This window comes from Dothidotthia symphoricarpi, assembly GCF_010015815.1.
Source record: "Dothidotthia symphoricarpi CBS 119687 unplaced genomic scaffold P153scaffold_10, whole genome shotgun sequence".
Lineage (NCBI taxonomy): Eukaryota > Fungi > Ascomycota > Dothideomycetes > Pleosporales > Dothidotthiaceae > Dothidotthia > Dothidotthia symphoricarpi.
This window is the reverse complement of record NW_022985017.1, coordinates 266,479-292,907: the sequence shown is the minus strand read 5'-3', so window position 1 is coordinate 292,907 and position 26,429 is coordinate 266,479. Positions and strand designations below refer to the sequence as shown.

The following is a 26,429-nucleotide window of genomic DNA, read 5'->3' as shown; positions in this document are numbered from 1 at the left end:
ACATCCACACCCTCACCCCCCACCATCCACCCTCTTAGGCAAACTCCCCGTCCCCGCCGCGCCCTCAACCCCAGCCCCACTCCCCCTCTTCCCCAACGTGCTCATACTCCCCTCACTCCCCTGCCTCCGCCCCGCAATCCCAACCCCCAGATCTAACCCCCCACCACCACCACCAAACACCCTCTCCCCCGTCCCCCGCCCAATAAGCCCCCACCCAGGACTCGCCGGACTCGCCTCGCGAATACTAATCGCAGGCGGCAATCCCAGCGCCGGAATCTTCTCATCAAGAACAGGATAAATACGGGGTGAAGGCGAGGGCGCCTGGGCGAAAGCGTGGTTATAAAACGCTGAGAGGAGCGCGGCGTCGGAGCAAAACGCTTGCACTTCGTCTTTTATCTGGTCGATTGTCTGGGTGGGGGATGGCGTTGTTGGAGGGAGGGAGGCGCTGTTCTGCAGCGCGGTGTGTAGCAGGCTTGAGTCCTGGACTGGGCGGGCGAGCGGGCTGGACAGCGGGCTGGAGAAGGGGTTTCTATGGGGATGTGCGCGTTCCGCCGGTGTGGAGGGCATGCGAGTGCTCTGCGTGCCGTCTGTGGTGGAGGGTTTCTTGTGGTCGTAGGGGTCCGTGTGGCGGATTCTGCCCGTCGCGGGACTCGCACGATTATGTGCCAGGTTGCCTAGCAGCGAGAAGTTCCCGTCGTTTGTGATTTGCGCGAGGAGGTTGCCGGAGCGGTGGATGAATTGCGTGAGTTTGTAGTCGTGCACGCCCCATGAATAGGTTACTTCGACGTCGGCGGGGAACGCGCTGGCGGCTTCCATGTCGAGGACGAAGTTTAGCTTACGGAGGAGCGCTTTGTGGTAGGCGAATTGGTCTGTTTTGGAGTAGAGCGGGGAGAAGTGTTGCGAGTCCCATGCGGCATCCGGGTGGGGCTGCGGGGGTTGGACGGCGAGTTTGACGACGTAGGGAGAGCGGAAGGGGTGGTAGTCGACTATGCTTGATATCTCGCCGATGGGGACTTCGACGAGCTTTAGGCCGTATTTCTCCACGCTTGTCGCCCAGGTGACGATGGTGTCTTCGATGAATTTGGCTGTTACGTTCATCCAGTCGATGCGGATGTGGTAGCAGTTGTCGGGGTTGTGGAGTCGGTCGTAGTGCAGTGAGATAGTCTCAGGCCGATATGACCGTTTCCGTGGATCGACGTCGTAACGCATCACGCGTGATAAAACGACCTTGCGCTTGATACCTGCGCGTGCGGGGGTAGTCTCGCCTTCGCTCATCGGATCGGAGGTAGTCGAAGAGGTGTTGGCAGTGTTGGGCCTTGAAAGGAGACCCTTCGCCGTAAGAGGCGATGTTCGCGGTCCTTCCAAAAGTGGTGTAGACGGAACAGACTTGTCCATCTTGCGCATACCAAACCATCCTGTGCGCGACTCGGGCCGAGGGGCTCTGTAGTCCGCGGCAATCTGGAAGAAGAAGTTCCCATCACGGAACTGATGCCTTCTCTGTACGTGTTGAAAGAGACCTTTGTTCATGAGCTCATTTCCTAGCTCAATCGCTTCGTCCCGAGTCTCAACGTCCTTGAAGTTGGACAACAGCCAGTTCGTAAGGTCGAAGCCCAGAAAACAGTTCTGATGGAGTTTCCAGTGCCATCGCCTATCCAGCATCTGAATCCCTTTCTCGCCTTGCAAGTCTTCGGCAAGTTTCTTGATATCAATATTTGACCTGTGATACTTCTCCGCATCGGAGAAGAGCGAAGTTTGAAACTCGCTATCTGCATCGTTGAAGAGAGCAGCGTCGGGTCCAGCTGCGACGATCGCAGAAGTGTCGCGAGTGTGGTATTCGATTGCAAGAGGGTTTGGATCTTTTTGCTTCTGAGAAGCCGGGGCCTGGAAATAGCGCTCGTCGGGAGGTATGTAGCGATGCCTCTGCCAGACCTGCGTCAACTTCCTGATACCCTCAAGACGAATCTCCTCCTCGGAGTCTTCTGAGAGCATAGGTAATGGACGCCGGCTTCCGATGGGTAATTCGACCGGAATCAGCACATAACGAGCCCTCCAAAAGCGCAGTACTTCGGAAAGTTCGTCATGGTAACCCGCCAGGAACGTGTCAATGAAGTTCCAATTATACTCTCTCCTTGGCGGACGTAAGATGATGTCTCGTGGGTCATAGGTTTGCTCGAATGCAGTGCGGATGTAAGGCCTGTATCGAAAGGGTGTGTCGATACCAGCAGATGACTCCAAAGCCGTAGTAGGCTTCCGGTTGTATCGTTTCACCTCAACCTCCCCTCCAGCCACACACATAAGCTGATGAATACTGCTTCCCACACTCATAAACACCGTATCTCCATCTGTAGACATGTATTCAGGCGCCAGAATGCTTGCTAGCGATTTCTCCTGCCTTCCAGAGAATTCCGAAACGGCATCGCCAACAACAATCTGGAAGCCGTGGGAGAGCCGAAAGGCGATAAGTTCTCTAATCAGAGACTCCCTACTCTTGGGAGTTTCTACCGTATCGTCGTCTTCATTCTGAGTGATCTTGTATGGGTTTTCGTTGTACTCCGTTGCTATTTGCTCGGCAGAAGGGAACCATTCATGGGTCAATGGCACTGCTGCCGGCGAACATAGTGACCTCCATTTCATGGTGCCAGTTCTCAGTGTTCTCGGGAAGACGTGATGCCAGCGCCGATACTGGTTTTTGGCGTCGATGCTGTTCTTTCTCGGATTGCACGGATTGACTAAAACAGCCCATGGTGCAATAGCGCTCGTTGGAGACAACGTCCGTGGTATATGTTTTGCTCCACCGCTTGAGGAAAGGTCCAACTTCGGTCCCACAGCATCAGCTAACGCTCGTGAGCCCGCGATGATAAACGTTGATCCTGGGTCTCTGATAACCGAACTAGGTTGAGAAGGTATAGATTTACGTCGAGTCTGCATGTTCCTTACGGTTTCTACAGAACGTCCAGCTTGGTCGGACGAGGGTGACTCCGATGACGGAAGACCTGCCCGAGAGGCTGATCTGATTGCAATCGGCTTGGAAACCTTTTCTGCCGGGGTGACTCTCGTGCTCGCCAATCGCTCAGCAATGATACCCTTCTGGTTATTCTCGACTGTCAGCATTGCAGGCTTCACTTGTCCTTGGCTGATATCAATGGTTGCATCTCCTGTAGTCAACTTTGCGGGTGCAGCCTTCCCTCCAAAGCTGATCTGTCTCAAGAACCAGTTGGATGGTCTACTTTTCAGTTCCGCCTTCGCAGGCACGGCAGAAGCAACAACGGGTACAGAGGACAAGCCGGGTCTCCTTGGGGGCGAGCTCGCTATACTAGGAGCAGGAGAATCGCGCGGTGTCAACGACACCGACTTCCGGTGATCTTCAGAGGGTCCAACACCATCTCGATGACGAAGACTGGAATTGTCGTCATCGGTATTGTTTCTCGCTAACAACTTCTGCCGTCGAAGCACATCCGCCCGTGGAAGACCTTGGGCGCTACTCTCGAAATGATGATATGTACTACTCCGTGAGGATTGGCTTTCCACATCTCGAGATCTCTCACGCATCAGCTGGTGAAAATTCGCATCTGGTGGTGGTCTAGCTGTCTTGCCAATCGATGCCGCGACGCTGCGATATGAAGAAGACAGATACGACCCCCTGGACATTTCTGGAGAAGTGCTCGCCTGGGTGCTGCTGCCCAGTCTTCGCTGATCAACGCGCAGTTGATCTGGCACCGGGTGTCTTTCCACAAATTGTGAAAAGACAGCTTCATCGTATGCTTCCATCCAAGCTTTATGAGCATCCCGAAGTTCATTGGGCTGGTCGCCGTCATAATCTCTATCACCTTTCGATGAATAGGAGCCAATTGCAGTCGTCGACGCATTCAAGAATGTAGCCCTTTCGTGGACCGTGTCTTGGGGGTTCTCAGCAGGCTGACTCATTTGATGCGGGTACTTCGGATCCTCTTCAAGATAAGGAATGGAGATGTCGCCTAGTTCGTTCTCCATGACGCCCATCATCTGCAATTCATAAAGACGACATCTCAGAGCAAAAGCTCGACCTTTCTTGCGTGACTTCTTGATGGCCTTGTCGGATCTTCGTGATCTTGTGAGTTCTGAGAGATCATCGGATGTGCCAGACCAGAATGATATATCCGCCCAATAAGGCATCGCATATCGCCAGTCTTCTGAGGCGTCCGATATGTAGGTGGGATGATCACCATTTGTGCTTGGAGGTGGCGGTACAAAGGACGCACGCATCATGGAACCAAAATCAGGCTGGTACTGTCGAGGCGTTTTGTCATCTTGCTCTCCGGTACTTCTCGTTGACCCGTGGAAATTCTGACCGCGTTTCGCGACAAGCGCAGAGATGGAACGAGGAGTCCGATATTTGAACAAGGGAACAGAATGTAGGGGCATGGGTGACAACGATACCAAGTCGACGCCTATTCCTGAACCTACCAGCGTATCCGTAGTCAGTTTTAGCATATTGTAGTCAACTTCAAACACGCCAGTTCCCGGAGTGACGACAATAACGGAGATTCCAGTTCGGACAAGATCGCGGTCGATGTAGTCCTTCGCAAACTGAGCTGCGGCCAAATTGATGGCTTCGAGGACGTTACCTTGACTAGCTGACGATGGCTTTCCAGCCACTATTGTGTCTGACGTCGATGTCTCCGTATCGTCCATTTCCACACTAGACGCCTGTTTGGCTGGTTTCCGGACGAGCGAAACCTCACGAAGGAATGTCCTGAATTCTTTCTTCAACTGATATAAGATGTTGATCCACTCGCCACTAGCCATGTCGCTGACAACAACTCGATAGTAGTCCCTGAAGTTGCCGCATCGAGTATCAGGATCGATGTTACTTGTTGTGTCTTCGGGGCGGTCGGAGGCAGACTCTCCATCGTACTCCATTCGCGTAAACAGGATAATCGTAACCAAATGCCTCGCATTGATTTTCAGCCATCTTTTAAATAGATCTGGCAGGAAGCCGCTCACAACCTTGTTGAACATGATCTCACCGGCACCTTCAGTGTCGAAATCCCACATCTCTCTGGACATCTGGATGAACAGCACATATCTCGCAGATTCGCTGCGAAAAATTGGCTTCGTTCGAGACGAGAAATAGCCAGAATGAACGGACTGTCCGTTCATATAGATGTGCTTGATAGTTGACTTGATTGTGCCCATGAATAGTAGTTTTTGACCGCGGTACACAGTTCGATTGCTGAGCTCAGAGACCGCCAGACGCCACATATCTGCACGCGCAAGATACTCGTCACGGAAGACGAGTTCCACGTGATGAGCTTCGTGCTTGTCTTCATCGGCCTGGAACGTTTAGCTTTTGAGTGAGATCTGGATCGAAGATATCCTACCTCTGTGATTACAACCTGGCTACGGTTGCGGAACCCAAACACTCTGGCAAGTCTTTCAGATATGGAAACCTATACTGTAGATTAGCTCAAAGAATGCACATCTAATGAGCACAACGGACTTGTAGGTTTCCATGTTTAGCCTTCAAGTCTGCAGGGAACGGCTTAGGAGCAAAGATGTACGCCTTCTCCACATCGATATCGCGTCCGCCTGGGATAGTCGATCCATTCTCATCGATTGTTATTGTGATGGATCCTCTTCGGGACTTCTTCGAATAATTATCAGCGCCATTGTCCCTGGTCACATTATCTCCTCTTGCTTGTGCTGCTTCAGTCTGTGCGCTCTTTGCAGCCGTTTGAAAGTCTCGGACAGCGACCCCAGGGGTAATAGCCACGATCTGAAGTAAAGATCCGGGTGTTGCAGAAAGCTCAGGAAACTTCTCTCCGTTAAATACCACGTCGTCTCGTGAGAAGCTGTCGTCATGGGTCCATAATGTGCACACTTTCTGCACCCTAGTATGCTTTACGCTAGACACGGATTTTGACATGTTGGCAAATCACAATTCACAGGCTTGAGGTTTTTAGTTGTAGAGCTGCCCTCATGTCGCGTCTTGGATTCTGTGTACTTGCTGCCGTGTAGTGATCATGAGGCGGGTATGTAAGGAAATCCTGTGCGCGGTTAAGGATGAGCTTAAAACAAACGAAACATGCGGATTGCGTGATGAAGTTTGTCAGCTCAAAGTCATGCTGACGCTTCAAGATGTCAAGGTTGATGCATTGAAGATGCAAGGCCGTTGGATGCAGGTACGATCAAATGCCAAGACGGCTAACCCAAAGCGTACGACTTGATATCACTCATCCATGAATGCTTGTAGACTGATTGAAAAGTTCCATGGGTATCTACCGCTCTTGTACTCGCAGCTCTTAACAGCCCCGATGGACTGTACATGCACATGTTTCGAAAATTAAGCCAACGCTTCGTACACCATCAAATGGCAGCCTACCCATGCCAATATTATGCACGAATCTTGTTCCAAACTCAAATTGCACCTCCCATGTCCATCAGAGTCGCGATTCCTACATCCAATCAGACGCTCAGAGCAGGGTAGTTCCGACATTGCCCAGCGTCTTCTTCGTAACCTCGTCCCTCACTTGTCCCACCTTCTTCGCCGAGTCTAGGATAGCACCTTCTATTGCCTTGAGTGCTTCCACCAGCTCACGTCGCTGGTCTCGCGGCGCGCTTCGGCTACCTGTCAACTGCTGTGCTTTTTCCAATGTGCCAGCCTCCATGCCCCGGAGATGTGCTTCGATCTCACGAATCTGGCGCTGATACACATCGAGCGTCTGGCCGAGCACGTCAGTTCTGCGGTTGAAGTATGCCATCAGGTCAACTGGTTTCGTCGGGTCGTCGTCATCAAGGGAGGTGGTGGCTTGTGGCTTCGCGCTTGATGCTGTGAGGTTCGCGCTGTTCCTGTAGTGGAACTGTGCGGGGAGACGCTGGTTCTCGATGGCGCGGAAACTGAGAGTGGCGTCTTCGGCGTCCTTCTTGACGAGATCTTTGAGGTGGGAGATGTTCGCAGAGTCGTTGTCCAAGCCGGCTTCGACAGTCGACAAGAATTTCTCAACGTAAGCTACGTCGGGTGCAATGGTTGCAATCTGGCTCTCGCTATTAGGCAGTGTTTCGCGGATCTGGCTGCAGAACCCGATTTTTCGCTGTATGCCTTCGTCGAATTGCTGAACCAAGGCCTGTAGCTCAGGATGCAGGTCGTTGAAGCGCGTCGTCCCTCTTATCGAGTCCAGTGTTACTTGGACTGGCTGTGCACTTGCGCCCAGTTGTGATCCTCCTAGCGTAGAGCCACCGAGGGTCGCGGGCCTGTTCTGAGTGTTCATGCTGCCGAACAGTGAGTTCTGCTGCTGTGGTTGAGCCTGTTGGGTCGATCCAAACAGCGAAGGGGTGGCTGTCTGGTTCTGCTGTGTGTTTGTGTTTGTGTTTCCGAACAGAGATGGGGTGGTGCTTGTCTGTTGTGTTGATGAACCGCTAGGGAATACAGTCAGTCCTTGCGCGACCTAGAACGGGCGCCTTTACTCACAACAATGAGGGCTTTGCCTGGCTACCGAATAGTCCTCCCGATTGAGCAGTGCCCTGGTTCTGCGTCTGTGTATTCCCTCCCAGTGCGCCTCCAAACAGACTGCCGCTCTGTGGTTGCGATGGCTGCGCCGTTGATGCGCCGAAGAGTCCTCCGCTTGTGGCTCCGGTCGTCGCAGGCTTGCTCTGGTTGCCGAACAACCCGCCGGTCTGTGGTTGCGATGTCTGAGCTTGGCCTCCAAACAGCGATCCTCCCTGGGGTTGGGCTGCGGTAGTCGACGCGCCGAACAAGCCCGCGCTCTGCTGCTGGCCTTGACTTTGGTTGTTCCCACTATTGATAGTCAGCATTGTGTCCGTAGTCTCCGTGTGAGCTTCCCAGAAAGCTAAAACAGTGGGATGTGTAGGCCAGCATGAAACTGACAAACAAGGAAGAGGGATCGACGCGCAGGCACGTACAAGAGGCTGCCACCGGTGTTGATGCTCAACGAGTTTGATCGCCCAAAGCCCGCCATTGCGCTACACAGTTCTCACTTTGCACCTGGAAAATCCACGAGTACTCTACAAGACCGCAAGCTTTCAGGTTCCAAATAGCACCCGACGCTCAAGACAACTTCCACGTCAATCCCTTACGAGTCGGTCGCTATGGACAGGGCAGAGCAAATGGACTTGATGCAGTTGTCGTGAGCTATGAATACTGCAAGGATAGACAAGAACTGCGTCGAACCAAGCAAGATGCGCGAGAATAATGGTCGATATAACAGGAGGCGACGTCGAGTGGAGCCGTGTTTACCCAAAAGCTTCGTGATGGAGTTGTACCAGCAGCACAGACTCGGCGCGTTTTGTTCGGCTAAGACTGCCAATTAGGGATTCAATGCGCGACCACTACATCTTCATAGACGCGACTTTCGCAAGCCCTCACCCTGCCAGATATCACATAAGAGACAAAGAGAAGCGCTTTTGTTTTCGAACGCTGATCTTGGAAAAGACGCGCATACGGCCATTTCGAACTTTTTAAGCGCGATCAACCTGCGAAGTGGTGGCTGGAAGAGCAAGCAACAATGGACGACGACGACGATCTCTACGGCCCCTCGGAGACGACAATTGAGCAGCAAAAGGACCTAAAGAAAGAAGACGATGGAGCAAGCGACGACGAGCCCATGGACGAGGGCGCCGACTCTGGTGACGAAGAGGACGAAGATAGTGAATCCGTGAGCAGCACACCCCCACGCGTACAAACGAACACCACGCAGCTAACAAAGCTCCAGGACCTCGAGATCATCATAGACAAGCCCGTAACAGCGCCTAAGCCCTCCACGTAAGCTCCCTCCAAGCTCCCCTCGAGCTCCATGCAAGCTCCTACCCTACTACACCATTCTAACACACCCCAGCCAACAACCCCCCCAAGAATCAAAAGCCATAAAGATCGAAGCACCACCCCGCCACTCCACCACCCCCTCGCAAGCCCCCTCCCAACCACCCCCCAAAACCGCCGTCCTAACAATCTCCGCCCAAAACGGCGCCGCCTACCCACCCCAACGCACATCCACCATCGACGTAAACGGCGACCCCTTCTACCCGCCGGTCAGCAAGCCCCTACTACAAGTAAACATCGACGCGGACCTCGCGAACGAGCAGAAGCTGTGGCGAAACCCAGGCCAAGACCAGTCCGACTACTTCAACTACGGCTTCGACGAGTTCACGTGGGAGATGTACCGGCAGCGGCAGCTCAACATTGCGCAGCAGCAACAGCAGCAAAAGGACGAGCTGGTGCGCATGCAGCAGACGTTTGGCGCTATGCCGGGCATGCCGCAGATGCCGCAGATGGCGGGCCCAGGGCCGGGGAATCCACCTACGGGACCTGGTGGCGCGCCGTCGGGCCCGGCTGCGGGGATGGGTGGCATGGGCGCGCAGGCTCAGGGCGGCATGATGGACGAGCAGCAGATGCAGATGATGATGCAGCAAATGGCCGCTCAGGGCATGGATCCGAGTCAAATGGACTTTGGGTCTTTTATGCAAATGATGCAGGGGCAGGGCATGGGTGGTGGGTTCGGCGGGCCTGGAGGCCAGCAGGGTGGCGGTGGCGGAGGAGGAGGAGGTGGTGGTGGTGGCTTTCAGCAGGGAAACCAGGGCGGAGGAGGCAGAGGCGGACGGGGAGGAAGGGGGAGAGGGTGGTAGAAACGCCAACCTTCCCGTGAGTCTCTGCGCGGGTTATGGGTTCGATAAAACTGGCTCGTCATTGGCGTTTTGTTTGTACAACGATACCAAGGGTTGGAAGAGTGAAGCCTTTTGGCGCAGAAACGAAATAGTAAGGATATTCATTCTCGAAATACAACTTCAAGTTCAAAAATTTGCATTGTTTCCAGTTCGTTGAGTTATTCGATTCGCTTTGTGCATTTTTGCGGTTTCTGCGTGCCATCCTTCCACATGCTGCAGCTAGTATGTCTAATATGCAACTCAAATCTTGCATCAGAGCGCCACTAAATCCAACACTAAATTCGTCTCCAATAGAGCTCGTGCTTCAATCCCACGCGCCTGCGTTCGGCCAACGTGTTTCCGCTGTGAGTCTCGACCTCTTCTGAGTGGATAGTTCTCGTACCACGGGACTCCCCAGACTATGTCTCCATAGGGTCTCCACCCTCGAGAATGTACGCTGGTATCCGTCCCTCAGAGAAGTCCTTCTCGAGTCTTGCCATCTCTGCCAGACTGCTCGCGGCCTGGATAGCAGCTCGCATACGCTTCTTCTCGTCGTCCGTGTAGATGCGCTCCTTAGTCGAGTCGTCGGCGCCGTTCTCGAAGCTCGGGACCACAAATCCCTTGGACTTGACGCCCATGATCTGGAAGGGTTAGCAAACGGCCAGAAGTGATTTGATATATATCGAGGCGTGTACCTTGCTCGCAAGATCTGTTGGCTCTTCTGATGTTCCGAAGAGCTCTTTAGCCTTTTTGCGTTCAACGTCGCGCACCTTGACAAAGTCGAGAAAGCGAACGGAGGGGCAGCGCCAGATGACCCAATAGCGGTAGTTCTGCGCCGTATTAGCTCTCTGCTGATGTTCATACTAAGCCATGCCAACCCTGACATAACCCCCTCGCAAGCCTTCCACCAGGCTCGAGGCCGCGTTCTCGTGCTCGTTCAAGCATGCTTGCCAAAATCAGGCTCAGGTCTCGACCACCCAAAGCAATGTACGTACCTCCTTGCTCGTAACCGGGTTGTGCATCAATGACAGGTAGACAAGCTGCTTGAACCCCGCCAGAGGGTCCAGATCAGACAGCTCCGCGATCCTGTTCTTAGAGAGAACCAGCGTCTTCAAGTTCGGTATGCTCGTCGACAGGTTCGGTTGGACATTTGCTATGCGGTTCTGCGCGAGGAAGAGTGTTCGGAGGCGGGGCTGCAGCGGAAAGTTGCCGAGTTGTGCGATGTCGTTGTCGGTGAGGTCGATTGCATCGTTATCCTAAGTAGCGTATTAGGAGCTTGCATAGAAAGACTGATAGTCGGTATGGGGACTCACTCGCGCAGCTCCCATGTTCTCGATGGCAGAAATCTTGTGGCCTAGAATTTACAGACATTGATATCAATTCAGCTCGCAAGCGTAGTATCTGTTCTTTTCAACGCACCTCGCAGATCGAGTTCACGCTCCGTAAGAGGATTGATGAAGGAGAGGGAGTTGTTGATCAGGTCCGTCGTTAACCTCATTTTGGCGGTAGTTGCTTTTGCGTGGTGTTTTGGAGTTTATGAGTGGGTAGTAGCGGGGTATATGTGTATCTGGGTAGGGGTGTCGTACGCGCCGTGTTCTGGAGTCGTCGGTAACTTGAGCTTCGATTGATAAAATCACGCCAAGACTTATTTAGCGCCCTCTCGACGTGAGGTCACTGCTCTCCGCCGACCTAACACCTATATCATCGTTTTGGTGTTTACGTATATTTCTCTTAACTTCATAGGAGTCACATTTGTCACGCTGAATATTTGTCCCCTAATTTCAACCGACATAGAACGTCCTCTATGACAGCGTTGTGCTCTTTCTGTACACTCTTGAAGGGCTCTGAGTAAGAAGTGAATAGGTAGGAAACATAGGTGAAGATAAAGCGTCAGACCACTTCCATCCAGCCGCCACATGGCATACAGAGTTGGGTATGCATATCAGTCAGTCTATCAGCAATATTAGTTACAGATATGAACCCACTTTTACTTTTGAAATTGAAAACTATAGTTGAAAAGAAAGATATCCTATGTGGATGCATGCCCAACCAACTGATACTTCAATTATGGATTTGCTGGGCGTACGCAGGTCAACTACATAAGCTAGAACAAACACGCGAAACACAAAACAGAATACTGCCATATATCAAGACGACACCTACGTCCCGAACCCACCAACTACCTCTACATAAACATGTACACAACTCCCGACCGATCCGCAGAAACCACCATCCCATACGGCTGCTCAATCAATGCCACATCCGTGATACTATCCAGATGACTCTTGAGCAGGTGTTGCTGCTGTAGCGAAATCAATCCCGAACGCGACGACTTCTGCGGCGTCTTCCTAGTCGATGTAGTCGAGCTCCGGCTATCCCTAATTCCTGCCCTGTCGCCACTGCTACTGCCTCCAGGAACTTGCGACAACCGTTCCGTTACAACCATAGTATCAGGGGTTGGCTGGCTAGAGTTGTACTGAGGTTTTGCTTCATCGGCTTCCAAACCGTTGACGACCATCGATGTTTCGGGACGATTCGTGTCCCAGTAGCGGATCTTCCAGTCTGGGCCAGCGGTGATGAGGAAAGTGTGTTTCGATTCGGCTTTGTCGTCTACAGTCTGTGTGTGCACAGTGAGTGCGCAAATGCCGCGGTCTGGAGTCGAGTTTGCCGTGGGCTCAAGACTGGTTGCGAAACGGCCTAGCATGCCGCCTGGTTTCTCTTCATCCAGGTCGATGAGTGTCGTGCTCTTCGTACCAATGTCTTTACATGCACCAGTGCGATAAACTTCCTTGCAGACAAGCTTCTCAAAGTCCCAGACGATGACTTCGCCTTGGCCAGTGCCGCCTGCGATGTATAGTCGCGTTCTTTTGCGGTGTGGCACGAGATAGAGTCTATGTATAGGTGATGCACCGTGACATACCCAGGCTTTGAGGCGAAGCTTGAAACGGAGGTCCCAGAGATCGAGAACGCCATGAGAGGTCCCGAGTATCAGCCAGTGCGCTTTCTGGTCGACGCTGAAGCATGTCGGTGTGCCGTGGTTGAGGGGATTTTCCAACGTGAAGAGTTCTTCCATGACTTTCAAATCGATTGCGATGATCTTCGATGTGTTGGTAGCTAGCATGAGGACGGACTTGTTGTCTTGATTGTAGTGTTCCGACCACACCGCATGGTCGCCCTTTGGAAGCTGGTACTCGCGGAGAAGGCGTGGCCGTCCAAATTTGTTGCTCCCATCGTTTCCTTGGAAGTAGTCGACTCGCACTACATGCACACTTCCGTCACTGCCCGTTGCAACGAACGAGTGGGTCTGTTCAACAAACACGAGACTTGTCACTTTGACATCGTCCCCTAGCCTGTATGTCTGGCGGGATCGTCTTGTAACGTTGCGCTCTAGACGCGATGTGTCCCAAATCTTCACACTTCCGTCATCCGAACTAGTGACGAAAAAGCCTTGGTCTGGAGAGACCAGTATCCGATTTACCGCAGCCGTATGTTCCCCAAAGCTTGCCACCAGCGTACCTTCAGGTCGCCATGGAGTCCCTGCAGGCGATTGGTGAGGATCCTTGTGCTTGATGGGCAATCGCCGAAGGGCTGGTTGGATACGAGGACCAAACTCTACCTCGCCAGAAGGGAAACGTTCTGAGAGCATCGAATCCAGAAGTTTTAAGACTGTAGGATCGTTACCAGTGTAGTTGTGTGCGCTACGGAACCGTATCCGGGAAGGACTTCGCGTGGGTCGCTCAACAGCAAGAGGTGACAAAGGCTGACGAGAGCGAGACGACTCTCGCACATGTACTCCGTCGACCTTTCCAAATGCGTTGGCGGATGTTGTTCCAGTCTCAGGTAAAGCTTTTGTTTCGCCTTTGATAAGCAGAGCTAGAGCACTAGGTCGGTGGTGAAGTTCGGACATATAGTCACCAGCACCCAGGGAACCAGTGGGTGATTGGATGGTCGGTGAGCCTCTGTGAATCTGTAGTGACCTTCTTCGTATACTGGCCTCAGACGTCGGAGAGCCTACGACAGACCGTACATCATTTGGAGAAGACGACAACCTCAAGCGCGATGAAATGGACATTCGGCGGGTGCCGGTCACTTCACGTGCCAGTCTTCCTGCTTGGTCTTCGACGTGTGGGATGCGTAGAGCCAACGCATCAGCTTCGGTAGTTGAAGCGTCTAGCAATGCATCACGAATGGTCCGAGGCTGCGTAGCGCTTTCCGAATGCCGATCGGTTTTCCGTGTTTCTTCAACAGTCTGCCGTACATTCTCGTCAAAAAGAACAGTAAGCGCATTGATTCCTAAATCCTTCAAAGCAACAATGTCGTTGAACTTCGCAGGAGCTGTTGAAAGACTATCAGAGCGCCGACGGCGTGTTACTCTCCAGATAAACTCCCGTAAAGCGACAAGCTTGAATTCGTCTTCTTGCGTCATACCTGCGCTCCGTAACTTTCGCAGCCACAACTCATCTTCTTCGTTCTTTGGTATCTTCTGCAGCGCTTTCTGGCCTAGCTCCCGACCGGAAATTGTGGGTATAGTGTCATCAGTCGAACCAAAGGTAAACGTCTGTTGTTGCCTGGCAGGAGCCCAGAACAGGCCTTTCTGTGCTTGTGAGGCCCAGTTTGAAGCCATTTCCATGAGTAGTTTCGTGAAAGGTTTCTTCAAAGATTCAAGAATTCGGAGTTGCGAGAACTCCGAAGGAACCACTTTGAGATACGGTCTGATAAGGTTGACCAGGATACTGTGCGTATCGGCCACGGACAGGTACTTTGAGGCAGCTGAGATGAACTGTGCGGCTGCTTCCCGAACCCAGAGATTTGGATGCATCGTAAGCCGAGCCACAATGTCTACCAATTCCCATGTCTTGGAGCGTTGAAACAACCCAAGCTCCGCCATTGAAGATAGAGCTCGGATGACCTTTTCGACTACGAATTCCTCGGGGTCTGTCAGTGCTTGTACCATAAGCGGTAGAATATAGCCCTCTAAGCTTGCACCACCCACAAACACGGCGACCCCAACGATGGCTTCGAAAAAAGCGCACTTGAGCATCCAGTCCGGATCATTGAGGTACGTGTTCAGGTGGCTGAGAACGACGTCGTTCGCCTTGGGACTACCAAAGAAGACACAAAGATCAGACACAGATCGAAGCATAGCTCGTCGAACAGAAGCGTCCGAGTCTGTGAGAAGGGCTTTGGTATGCTTTTCGAACGCTTCAAGCAGTATCTGTCGATCTGAATCGAACTGGTTTCGATGAGCAGACGAAGACAGATCATCTTCTGTTTCTGGATCGGCTGTTGGTAACGATCCTTCCGCTCGTAACGCCTGGATCATGTCAAGATATCTCGCTGCCGTGGTAGCCAGTGTACCAATGCACAAAGCGTACTGCATTCGAACGAGAGGCTTGGTAGCAGTTGCAGAGTCTGGAAGGTAGGCTTCCAGACGCGGTAGCACATACTCTGGGAAGATGTATGCATTGATTGGAGAAACAACTTGCACCATTGCCAAAATCTGGGTCAAGGTCCTTAGAGCGGCGATTTTGACCTGCTCTGACTTGTCGGTCAATAGCTGGGCCACGTATGGTATCACACGATCCAACTTCGCCTCGTCTGTCAAGTATTCTGAAAAGGCCATAAGAAGCTCTAGTCCTCGAACACGAGCTGAGGCTCTTGCCGTGCCGCGAAGGCAGGGAACGACTATTGTTAGAAAGATCAGGTTGCCGTCATCTATTGTAAGGCTTTGCGTTGGCGATGCTTGATGCTGATAGTTCGGAATATCCACGTAGAGCGGAAACAGCTTAGCATTTGGTTTCGGAGGCGAGATCTGGGTTCGGGCTAGTTCTTTCCCTGAATTATTTGACAAAAGATGAGAGATCTTGTCATAGTCGTTGTAGATCTGCTCTATCCTTTCATCTGGTTCCCCAAGATGCTCCACGCTGGTTGTGACCGGTTTGCGTCCTGACGACGGGTCTGTAATTGAATACATGTAATGCTGCAGAAACCCATAGAAATAACTAGGGAAGACCTTATCTTTCCAGTGCGTGAGGTAGTCATCGGCAGACATTCTCGAATTTGGATCCACTTGGATCATATGCATTATGAGCTCTCGTACATGCACGTCTTGAATCTTGCCAAGATAGGCCTGCTCAGGATTGTAGTCGCCTTGTCGATACTTGAAGAGCTGACTCAATGAGAAAATAGGCGCTTCAAGGAAAAGTTCAGCAATGACGCATCCCACACTGAAGATATCCATGGCCCAATTCACGTCTCCTTCTCCTTCCGGCTGTTGGCCAGCGGCCAGAAATCTCTCAGGAGCCAGATAGCAGGTGCGGCGTCCAGATAAGTCGAAGTAGAAAGAGAAGTCGGCAGGATTGTCTTCGGGAAGATGTGCTGGCTTGTATCCTGATGAGAAATCTGTGAGATACAGCCAGTTCCAGGACGTGACCAGAACATTTTCAGTCTTAATGTCGCCATGGAATATGTTTCTGGCATGACAATCTCGTACCGCGCAAAGTAGCTGGAAAGAGAGCCATTTCTTTTCTATTTCTTCCAGGAAGGGACGTGTGCTACACACAGATTCAGACAAATGCATATTTTGAGCAAGGCGATGGAAGACTCACCTCAGTCGGTCGTACAGCGAACTATGGATGTATTGGCGAACAAGATAGCCACATGCAGCCGTTTCGATGATACGGTGATAAGCCAGAGCATTAGGGACTTCGGCGAGCACCTTGCGTTCGTCTAATCAGAATTAGCCCATAAAATTTTCGACCAGATAGTCAGTATAGACTCACTAAGAAGGCGTTTGACGTAGACTTCAAAGTTGAACTGTGCATATGGCTTCATGACCACTCGTGCCACGACCAAACCATCTTTATGCCGTGCCCTAACGGCTTTCATAAATCGGGCCGCGCCCAGAGATTTCTCATATTGCAGGTCAGCAAGCTCCGGCACATCGATGTTGGCGGAGCCAGCCGAGAGGGTGGTGAGGGAGAAGCCCTGTCCCATGGTTGCATACGGTGGGTTGGACTACTAAGGCGAAGGGCAATGTTGATGCCTACCAGCCCACATATTGAGAGATTTTGCTCTGTTTTCGTTGTCTTGACGGCGAGCCGCTTCCAGAATCACAGATAACTGCCCGGATATTGAAGTATTGTAGGAAATTTGCGCGATGAGACTGGTGGTGGTGTTGAGATCATGTGTAGTTGATGGTCATGGTCCACTTCTCTAGTGGAGTTCCAGGGTCCAGCCACTAATTGAGTGCACGCGCGTTTTGGTTGACACATCTTGCACCACATCACGCGGAAGCTGTCTGCAGACAAACACCATGGCCGACAAGAAGCAGCACATCGTCTTCTTCCATCCTGATCTGGGCATCGGCGGGGCCGAACGCCTGGTGATCGACGCCGCTGTAGGGCTGCAAAACCGCGGGCACAAGGTTACAGTCTTCACGTCGTTTTGCGACCCACGTCATTGCTTTGACGAAGCGCGCGACGGTAAGCTTCTGCACGCCTGACGACCTCCCACCGCTTATGTACAGAAGGTAGCTGAGTCTTGACCTGACGTAAAGGAACCCTCGATGTGCGCGTACGCGGAAATACAATAGTCCCTTCAACCATTCTGGGCCGCTTTGCAATCCTTTGCGCAATCCTCCGCCAGGTGCATTTGATAGTGCAGATCGCCCTGTTGTCCAACGAACTCCAGAAGCTCGCGCCCTCCTCATTCTTTGTCGATCAGCTCAGCGCTGGTATTCCCCTCCTTCGTTTCCTGCTGCCTGGCCCACGCGTCATCTTCTACTGCCATTTCCCCGACAAACTGCTGGCGAAGAAGGGAGGATTCTTGAAGACACTGTATCGAGGACCTTTCGACTGGCTAGAGAGTTGGAGCACCGGCTGCAGCGACACCATCGTTGTCAACAGCAACTTCACAAAGAGTGTGTTTGGCGAGGCCTTTCCAAGTCTGAAACATCGCAAACCGGGCGTTATCTACCCGTGCGTCGATATCAGCGCTGTTGACCCCGTCGAAGAGATTAAGCCGTTATGGAAAAACAAGAAGGTACTACTGAGCATCAATCGCTTTGAGAAGAAGAAGGATGTGGCGCTCGCGATCAAGGCGTACGCAGGGCTCTCGTTGGAGGAACGTAAGGATACACGACTCGTCATAGCCGGTGGGTTCGATGCAAGAGTAGCAGAGAATGTCGCTACGTACAATGAGCTCTGCGAGCTAGCAGATTCGCTAAAGCTCACGCATGCGACTGCAAAGACCGTCATCTCCGCCCAGCGCGTACTCGACGACATATCAATTCTGTTCCTCCACTCCGTCCCGAATGCGTTCAAGACCACTCTCCTGTCGACGTCCCGCCTACTGGTCTATACACCGCGAAATGAGCACTTCGGCATCGTGCCGCTCGAGGCTATGTTAGCTGGCACGCCAGTCCTAGCAGCAAACGAGGGTGGGCCCACAGAGACGGTCATCAGTGGACAGACGGGTTGGTTACGAGACGTCAGCAAGGTTCAGGACTGGACAGAAGTGATGCGTATCGCACTGGAAGACGGCGACGGAGAACAGCGGTTGGCTGAGATGGGCAAGTGGGGCAAGGAGAGGGTGATCGCTGAGTTTTCGAAGGAGAAGATGGCGGAGAGGCTCGAATCGGAGATCAACGACATGGTCCGTAAATCGGTGCGTCCACCCTTGGCACCATCCGTCGCAATCGTCTTCGGTGTTGGTCTGATGGGTGCGCTGGCCGCTGGAAGCTTGTGGTTTGTTATGAAGCAGGCGAACGTAAGCAGATCATGAGTGGAGGAGGGAGCAGCTTGTTGTTTGCTTAGTCGCCTATGTGCGGCCATCGATAGAAATCTCCAAAAGATGTGATATATGTGGTGCAATTGTAGTCATTGAACCCGAAACAGTAGAAACTCTTCTTGTGAGCAAGGCAAACCCATATTGTGTACTAGAGTTATGGGGTGATCATTGAGTCGGATCGCTGAGGCTAAAGGGTGAGATGATAGACAAGATGGCTTATACTAGGCAAACATGATGACAGGTACATCCTCCACTCCAATGGCCTCGCAGATACCCCACCTGGCCACGCAACGACGCAGTGGCAAACTGAAAACTCTGGACATTGTATCGAAGACATACAAATTCTCGCTCAATATATTCCATTTATTTTGAGAAACCGCGAACTTCGCATGATTGGTTGTATAGTGTAGTGGTTATCACTCCAGATTTTGACTTGCTTCAAAACTTCTGGTAACCCCAGTTCGAGCCTGGGTACGACCTTTTTTGTCCCCGTGAACCTTTTTTTAGAGTCGAGATGGTGCGGTGTTCCTCTTTTTGCTGCGTAGGAGATGGAGTTGGGAGCGAGAGTCGTGTAAAATGCGTGTAACAGGATATTTATACACGTTCATCAAACAAATGAAACATGAGACATTACATTATCTTGACTGCACGACGTCTTATCAAATTCTGCAGTTAGGCATGATTTTCGTGCGTTTGGTATGCATAGTTATAGTTCTAGACTTGTTCACGTCTTTTCAATAGAACTACGAAAGATACATTTATATGCTGGTGGTAGAATCGGGTGGCGGGTAAGCAGTTCCGCTACATTCTCAATGCTGAATTCCAACGCTAGACTTCAACACACGACAATCTTGCTATCGGCACTCTAGTCCGTCCAATCCACTGTATCACATGCTTGTTCGTCGTTTGTTGAGATGTCGATAGGGTACACAGAGTTTCGGGTACCTTGCAGATCACACCATCCACGTCACAACAGCGGGTTGCATAATCCTCGATCGTCCACAACGTACAGGAATGATTAAGACGAGAATAACAGTCCCCAGAAAACCATGATTTGCCCAAGTAATGAACTAACTACATAAGTATGGGCACTTGCCTACATTAATGGACAACCTCAGTGGCAACAGCCTCAAACGTGCATACGGACACCAAATCGAGCCTCAACCCCGACAGGCCTCCAGCAAGGATGCGAACCACCATATCGGAAGGAACGCCAAGCATACGTAATACTGGGTAATTACAATCACCTTGATAACACGGGTGAACCGTGACCTGCAGGTACACCACCACTTCAAGTACCACCGTCTACCATGTCCACACCCTCAACCCCGGTCCCGCAATGACGATAGAACTAAACATCCTCTCGGCGCGCGTGACGTTCGAATTTGGCGGTAAAAAGCCTGCTAAGGACGAGATCAAATCTGGCAAAGATTGTGGTTATGAGAATAGGAAACATGCACCTCCAGGACTGGCATCCGCGTCGGACGAAACTCTGGTAGACGAGGAAGATACATTCAACCAGCAGGAAACAATCACCTGGATCGCCGGCGTAGGCGACGTATGCCACAGCGCCATACTCAACACCACCCCCTCCACCCACCAACGGCCGACCAAGCACCTTCCTCCCCTCTCAGAAAAAGCCCCCCGTACCTCACCCTCCAAACCACCACCCCTCACCCACCACACAACCCTCCAACGCCACTGCGCCTTCTGGGCCCCCCCAAACACCTCCCTAATCTACCCCTGGCACATCTACACCGGTTTCCAGCGCCTCGGCTTCAACGCCCTCCTCTGCCTCTGGGCAGCTCTCACCCTCCCTCTCTGTGCATCCTACAACACACAGTCCACCTGGATCCCCCATCCCCTCTTCGCCATCAACATCGACAACATGGCCGCCAATCGACACGGTAGCAGCACGGGCACGTACGACATGAACGGCGAACTGGACGAGCGTCGCTTCGAGGCCGTTTTTGAAAAGTACGCACGGGGCGGCGAGTATCTGACGGGGCGGGATATATGGAGGGTTTGGAAGGACAGGAGGTGTGCTAACGACTTTTTTGGCTGGTTTGCTGGGGGGCTAGAATGTAAGTCTTGAGGGCGTTTCTGGGAGTAGTTGGTGGTGGTTGCTAATGCGATGTCGTGTAGGGGTTGCTATGTATATTCTGCTTTGGCCCGAGGATGGCAAGATGAGCAAGGCGGATGTTAGGGGGGTTTATGATGGGTCGGTGTTTTATCGGATTGCGGAGCGGAGGTCGGGGGGTACGAGGACGTAGGCTGGAGGAGAGGCTTGGGACGGAATTAGAATGGAAATTGAAAAGTTCATGTATTCACCGTCTTTGAACCGACGTACTATGCGTAAACTCTGAACCATCGACTGAGGAAGCATCACCAAAGTCACACATGAAACAAAGCAGATATAAAAGTTTGTAGAACCGTTTATTGTTATCATACAGTATTCGCTCTTCTATCAAAGGCGCGCCCTCATAGCGCTTTTTGCTATCGCACTCCATCGCCACAAGCCTTCCTTCCGAGGCAGTCATGAATCATCTATCGTAAGGGGGTATCAAGGCAATCAGTAGTGATCCTCGTGAGTGATCGAACGCCATCGCTGTGCAAAACAAAAAACCATGAAGAAACAATCCCGGTGATGCCAAAGCCTCCCATCCAAAGAACCCACCAGAACCCAATAACAAAACTCCAAAACAAGTCAAACCAGACCATCTTCCAGAAAGTAATAAACGCCTGCTCAATGGTGAAATAATGTCCAGACGAGAATGATGTGTAGCTGTAGTGACGTCTTTCAATCCGCCCTCTCACCTGGCTGTATTGGATCGCCCCAAGGGAGCCAGCCCTTTCGGGCGGCTACAACCAAAGGGGTCACCTCAAGCCGCGGTGAGAGAGGCTGCTCAAAAGTCTCCAAAACTGCCGACAAAAGAATCGTTCCGCGTCGGAACCAGTGGACGCCAAAGTAAAGTGTGATTGAAAGTAGAGTCGCTCAGTTCATCTCCGTTGTAGGGCGTCCGGCCATAAGAGTAATAGCAATACGTTCGCGTGCTTCCAACATGCCTTCGCATGCCACCACTCGCTTGGCTTCTTCGTCTCGGAGGAGTGCAAGAGCATTCAGAAGAGTAAAGACGCCACAATCGCTGCCGTTGAGCTGGCGAGCGCTGCGTTGGTGTTCAATAACGTTCCATTCTTCGGCAATGTAGAGGTCTTTGAGTTCGTGTGCCAGGTACTCACGCATCTTGGCGATATACTTAGTTCCGCCAAGTCCTAGAGAATCAAGGTACTCGATAGTCCTAGCCTTAGGCTTCACGGCAAGCAGACGCCAGTGTGATCCGTCGCAGATTGGATAGAGGAGCAGTTCAGCGTCCAGGTATTGCTTACCCGCTAGCTGGACCCGCCCAGCCCAGCGCTCCACAGCCTTGGCTCCATTCTGTATTGATGTATACCAGTGTGAAGTGAAGGCGTGAACGTGCGGTGCAGGACCATTACGCTTGTGCTCGAATCCCGCGGAATGCTTTTCATATCCGACCAGGATTGACAGGTACTCGTTGACGATCTCGTCGTTGAGCCAAGCTCTTGCGCTTCCGTTGAATTGCGCAGGCAACAGAGTGCCAAAGTCTCGCGCGGAAAGTTTGCGCTTGACAACATGAGCATCTTGATCCAATCCATGGTTGGTCTTGGCCGCAGCCGAGTCGAGCAGGGCCTTTTCATCCTTGGTCAATGGTGCTACTAGTGGCGTTTTGACGACAGGGCGCGGCGCAAGAGCAAGTTTCTTTTCAAGGTCCGCTTGCAGCTCTTCGAATAGCTCGATAGATATCTGCGATTCGTCCAGAGAGTCATCGTTGGCGGAGTCCCACGTATCCGCAGGCACGCCATGGAACCCGACCAATTCTGTGGATGCATTGGCCTGGACCTTAGGACTGCCTTTGGTAGGCGATTCTGAAGCAACAGACAGATTGTCGCGATCATCTTCACTTGAGTCAGACTCGTGTGTAGATGTCCGTACTGGACTAGACGCAATGGTCTCCAACGTTGAATCCAACATTTCGCTGACTCGTTCGTCAAAGTAGAATGGCTTTACATCACCGTGCTCAGTCCATCTAACAGATTTTGCCCGAGGCGGGGCAGGTGCGTCCTCCAAGAAAGAAAGGTCGTTCTCGTAGTCAGCGTAGTCGTTGTTGGCATCTGGCAAGGTGGACAGGTCTTCATCGACAGTGTGGGCGAGATTCGTTGGTGCAGTCTCAACATCGTGCGCCTCGGCAGCACGGATCTCGGTGTTTCTAGTGTCCCGAGTCTGGAGCACAGCCTTGTACCGCTCATTGGCCAGATTCGCCTGGTGAGCAATATGCTCTGCGTTGAGCTTCAGAGCCGACGCTTTGAACTCTCGCTCTTTCAACTCACTGTTGAGAGAAAGAGGCAGCGCTGGTGAGGGTATCGTGTGGTCGGCTTGTGGTGAGGATGGACCTGGGGCTGCCCCCCGAAGGCGAGCACGCAGCTGCACTCTATGCAGATGGCGTTGTGTTGGTGTGATTGCTGCATTGCGGAGAATGCGTTGATGGGCGCTAGGTGAAAACTGCTTGATGTGTGGGCTGCCTGAGGGCGATGTCTGCAGCAGAGGAATAGCGGGCGAGCGCGCTTGGAACTCCAATGTCCTGGGGTTCCAGACTCGCTTGACGGGCGAGCCGGTGTGTGGATTGTGAGGTGGAGTACCAGATACAACATCTGAGAACGAGAAATCGTCGTCGCTATCCACATCAAGAGACTCCAAAACCGGGCTGTCCACAATGCGATTGCTTGGTGGAGTTGGCGATGGCGACCAGTCCGCCAATGAAGATGCGGTGACAGGGAAAGCGGCACTCAGCCTGGAGAATACAGGGCTGATGGCACGTTGCGTGAATGTTGGTTGAGATATGGGCGTCGGTGTTGAAGGGGAGTGGCGACGCGTCACTCTCGCGCGCGGTCGCGTAGGTGTGTATGGTGCATCTGCTGGGCCCGCATCGACAAGACGCTTTTTCCTGGCGCCCTGCTCGCTGATGACAGGAAGGGCGCGAATTGTCTGCTGGCGCAAGAAGCGCTGCGCAAGGCGCACAGGCATTGCGAGGATACGTGTAATACAAGTCAGGCAAGTTGCAAACTTGCTCTCGGTTGTGAAGAAGGAAGCACCGGTGAAGTGCGACGCTTCATCTTCTGCGACAAAGCTCTGCTCTTGTGGCCATTGCCCTGGAATGCGGAGCAGCGCAGTCGGCGAGTCTGGTGCATACAGCTGCGCCTATTGTCGCGTGAGCTTGGATCTGGGTAAAAAGCAGCAACTGAGAGCAAACCTGAGGCTGGGGAGCGTCAAAACCGTTGCCGGTCGCGACTATCATGCCTTCAGGCTCGCTGTAGGAGAAGGCAGAGCCAAAGTCGCGCTTGGCCATTGCGGGAGGTGGTGGTAGTTGCCAACGCGTAGTTGCTGTTCGCAGTGTGGTGGTTGCGAGTTGCAGCTGGCGTAGACAATGTGTGTGGTGGGAGAGACAAAGCAGACGCGGTGAAGAGACGCGGATGATGGCAGGTGCGACCCGCGCTAAGTTAGCTGCGAACTATCGTTCGTGCTAGTCCCGGAAGAGCACACGTCACATGATGTCCGCCTCACCGGCCTAGGGGTTTCTCCGCGACGCAGCCAAGCGCCGGTGTGGTCGTGCGCAGCCCATCTCACGATAGACTCCTGTGCCTGACGTTGGTGTCGCCCTCAATTCACCCCTGCACGCTTGATATACCCCCTAGACTTTTTTCTTTCCCATCTGCAAACCTCCCCGCCCACGATTCTGCGCGCCCGCCAGTGGCACGTCATCCGCCAAGTTTGAAGGGCAAGAACCCCTCGACAGCTCTCCATCACAACACGCCGACCCCCCCACTCACCTCCACCCAACCCGCGCCACAACCATGGATACGAACATGGAGGACGTGAAGATGCCCGAGCCCATGCAGCTGTCGTCTGCCCCGACCTCCGAGCCTACGACGATCCCCACGCTGGACGGCTGGATCGAGAGCCTCATGAGCTGCAAGCAGCTGGTAGAGAGCGACGTGCAGAGGCTGTGCGAGAAGGTATGCACGTTCTGCTGTGCATGGGTCGATTCCGTGTAGTGTGTATGCTGACGGCCATTGCGCGACAGGCCCGCGAGGTGCTGCAGGACGAGTCGAACGTGCAGCCAGTGGTATGTGACATCTACTGCACTCGTGACAGCCCAGCTTATCGTTGCGTAGAAATGCCCCGTCACTGTCTGTGGTGATATTCACGGCCAGTTCCACGATTTGATGGAATTGTTCAAGATTGGCGGTCCTAACCCCGACACGAACTACCTCTTCATGGGTGCGTCTTCCGACGCCTCTGTAGTATCGTGTGTCGTGTGCTAACATATAACAGGTGACTATGTCGATCGAGGTTATTTCTCCGTCGAAACTGTAACTCTCCTCGTCGCACTCAAGATCCGCTACCCCCAACGCATCACCATTCTTCGCGGCAACCACGAGTCTCGACAGATTACCCAGGTCTACGGCTTCTACGACGAGTGCCTGCGAAAGTACGGCAACGCCAACGTCTGGAAGTACTTCACAGATCTGTTCGACTACCTCCCGCTCACTGCTCTGATCGACAATCAGATCTTCTGTCTCCACGGCGGTTTGTCTCCTAGCATCGACACGCTCGATAACATCAGGGCGCTTGATCGTATACAAGAGGTACCGCACGAAGGTCCCATGTGCGACCTGCTTTGGTCCGACCCAGATGACAGGTGTGGTTGGGGAATATCTCCCCGTGGTGCCGGATACACTTTTGGACAGGACATCTCGGAGGCGTTCAATCACAACAACGGCCTGACTCTCGTGGCCAGAGCCCACCAGCTTGTCATGGAGGGTTACAACTGGTCGCAGGATAGGAATGTTGTCACAATATTCTCAGGTAAGCGACCTTGGGTCGTTCGAACCGCTTATTTTGCTTACGACTACAGCACCAAACTACTGTTACAGATGTGGTAACCAAGCCGCAATCATGGAGATCGATGAGCATCTCAAGTACACCTTGTAAGTTACTGCGTTCAACCCCAATGTTCCTTGCTCACACATGCTTTAGCCTGCAATTCGACCCCTGCCCGCGAGCTGGAGAACCCATGGTATCACGCAGGACTCCGGATTACTTCCTTTAGAGCATCAATTGCCAAGCATTCTGCATATCTTGGTGAAACTAATTGTGCCGGAACGTTATCGACGAGGAGCACCCATTGCAGTCGCATTGCCGTCAGAGTGCAACCACGAATGCTGCTCAAGCGCAATCGCTGCGTTAGGGACTTGACGCTTTGGACACCTCTGAAATATGGGAGACTCGTCTCAGTCAAGTTTATTGCTATGCCGGCACCTCATGTAAACCGTATTAGAGAGGTGTTCATGGGACTGTGCATATTACGAGAATCAATGATCGCGTTGTTTTGGAAGTTTTTGAGCATGATGATGATTGTTTTCTTGTCCCACATCGTGTTTACCACTTGGCTGACCTTGCACAATTTCCCCACCATTTGCCATCTTCAGCGCACGATTAGTTCTCGCTTCTGTGATCTTCAATCCTCTACAAATGATGATCACATATTTTTGACTATTGTTTTATACACCAACCCATGGGACTACCCCTATTCGTATTTTCCCTGGTAACTGCGAATGATGGCCTTTCGTTGTCTCGAGTCTGGCGACTAATATGACAACGACGAGCACTCACATGTACTTAGTGGTACGTATCACACGTTGATGAAGTTGTTTGAGAAAGAGCGGATAGCCAACTCCATTTCTTGTGAGTAATGCAATCATCACTTGTTCATTTTTGTACTTGCTTGCCGTATCAACCTGTTTGACATGTAGCTGCACCCAAATGAGCAAAGAAGAAAGCGTTGATTCCTGTGACAGAGGCGAGATCCTGTGGAGCACACTTTCCAGGAGCCAATCACATGCATCGAGTTTCCCCGCTCACGACC

At 52.4% G+C, this 26,429-nt stretch overlaps 10 protein-coding genes and 1 non-coding gene across 11 annotated transcripts; 6 read left to right on the top strand and 5 right to left on the bottom strand.

The window, feature by feature from the left end:
• Positions 1–12: 12 nt before the first annotated feature.
• Positions 13–6,117, bottom strand: P153DRAFT_396578 (uncharacterized protein; the record flags this gene model as incomplete). The annotated part of the gene is made up of 3 exons (XM_033671492.1): positions 5,480–6,117; positions 5,361–5,429; positions 13–5,313 (listed from the first exon to the last, which is right to left on the bottom strand). The coding sequence occupies exons 1-3, from the start codon at positions 5,903–5,905 to the stop codon at positions 13–15; spliced, it is 5,796 nt and encodes a 1,931-aa protein (XP_033523680.1). The 5' UTR covers positions 5,906–6,117.
• A 116-nt stretch (positions 6,118–6,233) lies between these two features.
• Positions 6,234–8,245, bottom strand: P153DRAFT_339993 (uncharacterized protein). The gene is made up of 3 exons (XM_033665850.1): positions 7,900–8,245; positions 7,448–7,774; positions 6,234–7,395 (listed from the first exon to the last, which is right to left on the bottom strand). Exons 1-3 carry the CDS (start codon positions 7,953–7,955, stop codon positions 6,453–6,455), a joined length of 1,326 nt encoding a protein of 441 aa, XP_033523679.1. The 5' UTR covers positions 7,956–8,245; the 3' UTR covers positions 6,234–6,452.
• Positions 8,246–8,330: 85 nt separating this feature from the next.
• P153DRAFT_422929 (uncharacterized protein) lies at positions 8,331–9,618 on the top strand (the record flags this gene model as incomplete). The annotated part of the gene is made up of 3 exons (XM_033672397.1): positions 8,331–8,651; positions 8,709–8,758; positions 8,832–9,618. The coding sequence occupies exons 1-3, from the start codon at positions 8,502–8,504 to the stop codon at positions 9,616–9,618; spliced, it is 987 nt and encodes a 328-aa protein (XP_033523678.1). The 5' UTR covers positions 8,331–8,501.
• Positions 9,619–9,778: 160 nt separating this feature from the next.
• P153DRAFT_316093 (small nuclear ribonucleoprotein U2, A) lies at positions 9,779–11,134 on the bottom strand (the record flags this gene model as incomplete). Its single annotated transcript, XM_033664980.1, has 5 exons — positions 9,779–10,277; positions 10,332–10,466; positions 10,632–10,892; positions 10,950–10,990; positions 11,056–11,134. The coding sequence occupies 5 exons, from the start codon at positions 11,132–11,134 to the stop codon at positions 10,056–10,058; spliced, it is 738 nt and encodes a 245-aa protein (XP_033523677.1). The 3' UTR covers positions 9,779–10,055.
• A 205-nt stretch (positions 11,135–11,339) lies between these two features.
• On the bottom strand, positions 11,340–16,840 carry P153DRAFT_396574 (ARM repeat-containing protein). The gene is made up of 3 exons (XM_033671491.1): positions 16,419–16,840; positions 16,245–16,365; positions 11,340–16,190 (listed from the first exon to the last, which is right to left on the bottom strand). Exons 1-3 carry the CDS (start codon positions 16,630–16,632, stop codon positions 11,822–11,824), a joined length of 4,704 nt encoding a protein of 1,567 aa, XP_033523676.1. The 5' UTR covers positions 16,633–16,840; the 3' UTR covers positions 11,340–11,821.
• Positions 16,841–16,951: 111 nt separating this feature from the next.
• P153DRAFT_339984 (glycosyltransferase family 4 protein) lies at positions 16,952–18,420 on the top strand (the record flags this gene model as incomplete). The annotated part of the gene is made up of 2 exons (XM_033665849.1): positions 16,952–17,120; positions 17,195–18,420. 2 exons carry the CDS (start codon positions 16,952–16,954, stop codon positions 18,418–18,420), a joined length of 1,395 nt encoding a protein of 464 aa, XP_033523675.1.
• A 401-nt stretch (positions 18,421–18,821) lies between these two features.
• Positions 18,822–18,906, top strand: P153DRAFT_t69. Its single transcript has one exon. It is a non-coding gene; the product is annotated as a tRNA-Gln (tRNA).
• A 369-nt stretch (positions 18,907–19,275) lies between these two features.
• P153DRAFT_366702 (caleosin domain-containing protein) lies at positions 19,276–20,736 on the top strand. Its single transcript, XM_033668108.1, has 2 exons — positions 19,276–20,510; positions 20,572–20,736. Exons 1-2 carry the CDS (start codon positions 19,766–19,768, stop codon positions 20,697–20,699), a joined length of 873 nt encoding a protein of 290 aa, XP_033523674.1. The 5' UTR covers positions 19,276–19,765; the 3' UTR covers positions 20,700–20,736.
• Positions 20,737–21,421: 685 nt separating this feature from the next.
• P153DRAFT_385500 (cysteine proteinase) lies at positions 21,422–23,849 on the bottom strand (the record flags this gene model as incomplete). The annotated part of the gene is made up of 2 exons (XM_033670433.1): positions 21,422–23,701; positions 23,754–23,849. The coding sequence occupies 2 exons, from the start codon at positions 23,847–23,849 to the stop codon at positions 21,422–21,424; spliced, it is 2,376 nt and encodes a 791-aa protein (XP_033523673.1).
• Positions 23,850–24,354: 505 nt separating this feature from the next.
• On the top strand, positions 24,355–25,613 carry P153DRAFT_291245 (serine/threonine-protein phosphatase PP2A catalytic subunit; the record flags this gene model as incomplete). The annotated part of the gene is made up of 6 exons (XM_033663760.1): positions 24,355–24,516; positions 24,585–24,626; positions 24,676–24,781; positions 24,836–25,369; positions 25,419–25,491; positions 25,541–25,613. 6 exons carry the CDS (start codon positions 24,355–24,357, stop codon positions 25,611–25,613), a joined length of 990 nt encoding a protein of 329 aa, XP_033523672.1.
• On the top strand, positions 25,610–26,411 carry P153DRAFT_16780 (uncharacterized protein). Its single transcript, XM_033662293.1, has 2 exons — positions 25,610–26,248; positions 26,362–26,411. Exon 1 carries the CDS (start codon positions 25,723–25,725, stop codon positions 26,110–26,112), a length of 390 nt encoding a protein of 129 aa, XP_033523671.1. The 5' UTR covers positions 25,610–25,722; the 3' UTR covers positions 26,113–26,248; positions 26,362–26,411.
• Positions 26,412–26,429: the final 18 nt, after the last annotated feature.

Coding starts and splice junctions, on each gene's coding strand:
- P153DRAFT_339993 (XM_033665850.1), bottom strand. CDS start 7,955: ATGGCGGGCTTTGGGCGATCAAACTCGTTGAGCATCAACACCGGTGGC. Junction 7,775..7,899: donor AACACCGGTGGCAGCCTCTT/GTACGTGCCTGC, acceptor GACTATCAATAG/TGGGAACAACCAAAGTCAAG. Junction 7,396..7,447: donor CAGGCAAAGCCCTCATTGTT/GTGAGTAAAGGC, acceptor TGTATTCCCTAG/CGGTTCATCAACACAACAGA.
- P153DRAFT_396574 (XM_033671491.1), bottom strand. CDS start 16,632: ATGGGACAGGGCTTCTCCCTCACCACCCTCTCGGCTGGCTCCGCCAAC. Junction 16,366..16,418: donor CTACGTCAAACGCCTTCTTA/GTGAGTCTATAC, acceptor AATTCTGATTAG/ACGAACGCAAGGTGCTCGCC. Junction 16,191..16,244: donor TCGCTGTACGACCGACTGAG/GTGAGTCTTCCA, acceptor ATCTGTGTGTAG/CACACGTCCCTTCCTGGAAG.
- P153DRAFT_366702 (XM_033668108.1), top strand. CDS start 19,766: ATGACGATAGAACTAAACATCCTCTCGGCGCGCGTGACGTTCGAATTT. Junction 20,511..20,571: donor GTTTGCTGGGGGGCTAGAAT/GTAAGTCTTGAG, acceptor GATGTCGTGTAG/GGGTTGCTATGTATATTCTG.
- P153DRAFT_16780 (XM_033662293.1), top strand. CDS start 25,723: ATGCTGCTCAAGCGCAATCGCTGCGTTAGGGACTTGACGCTTTGGACA.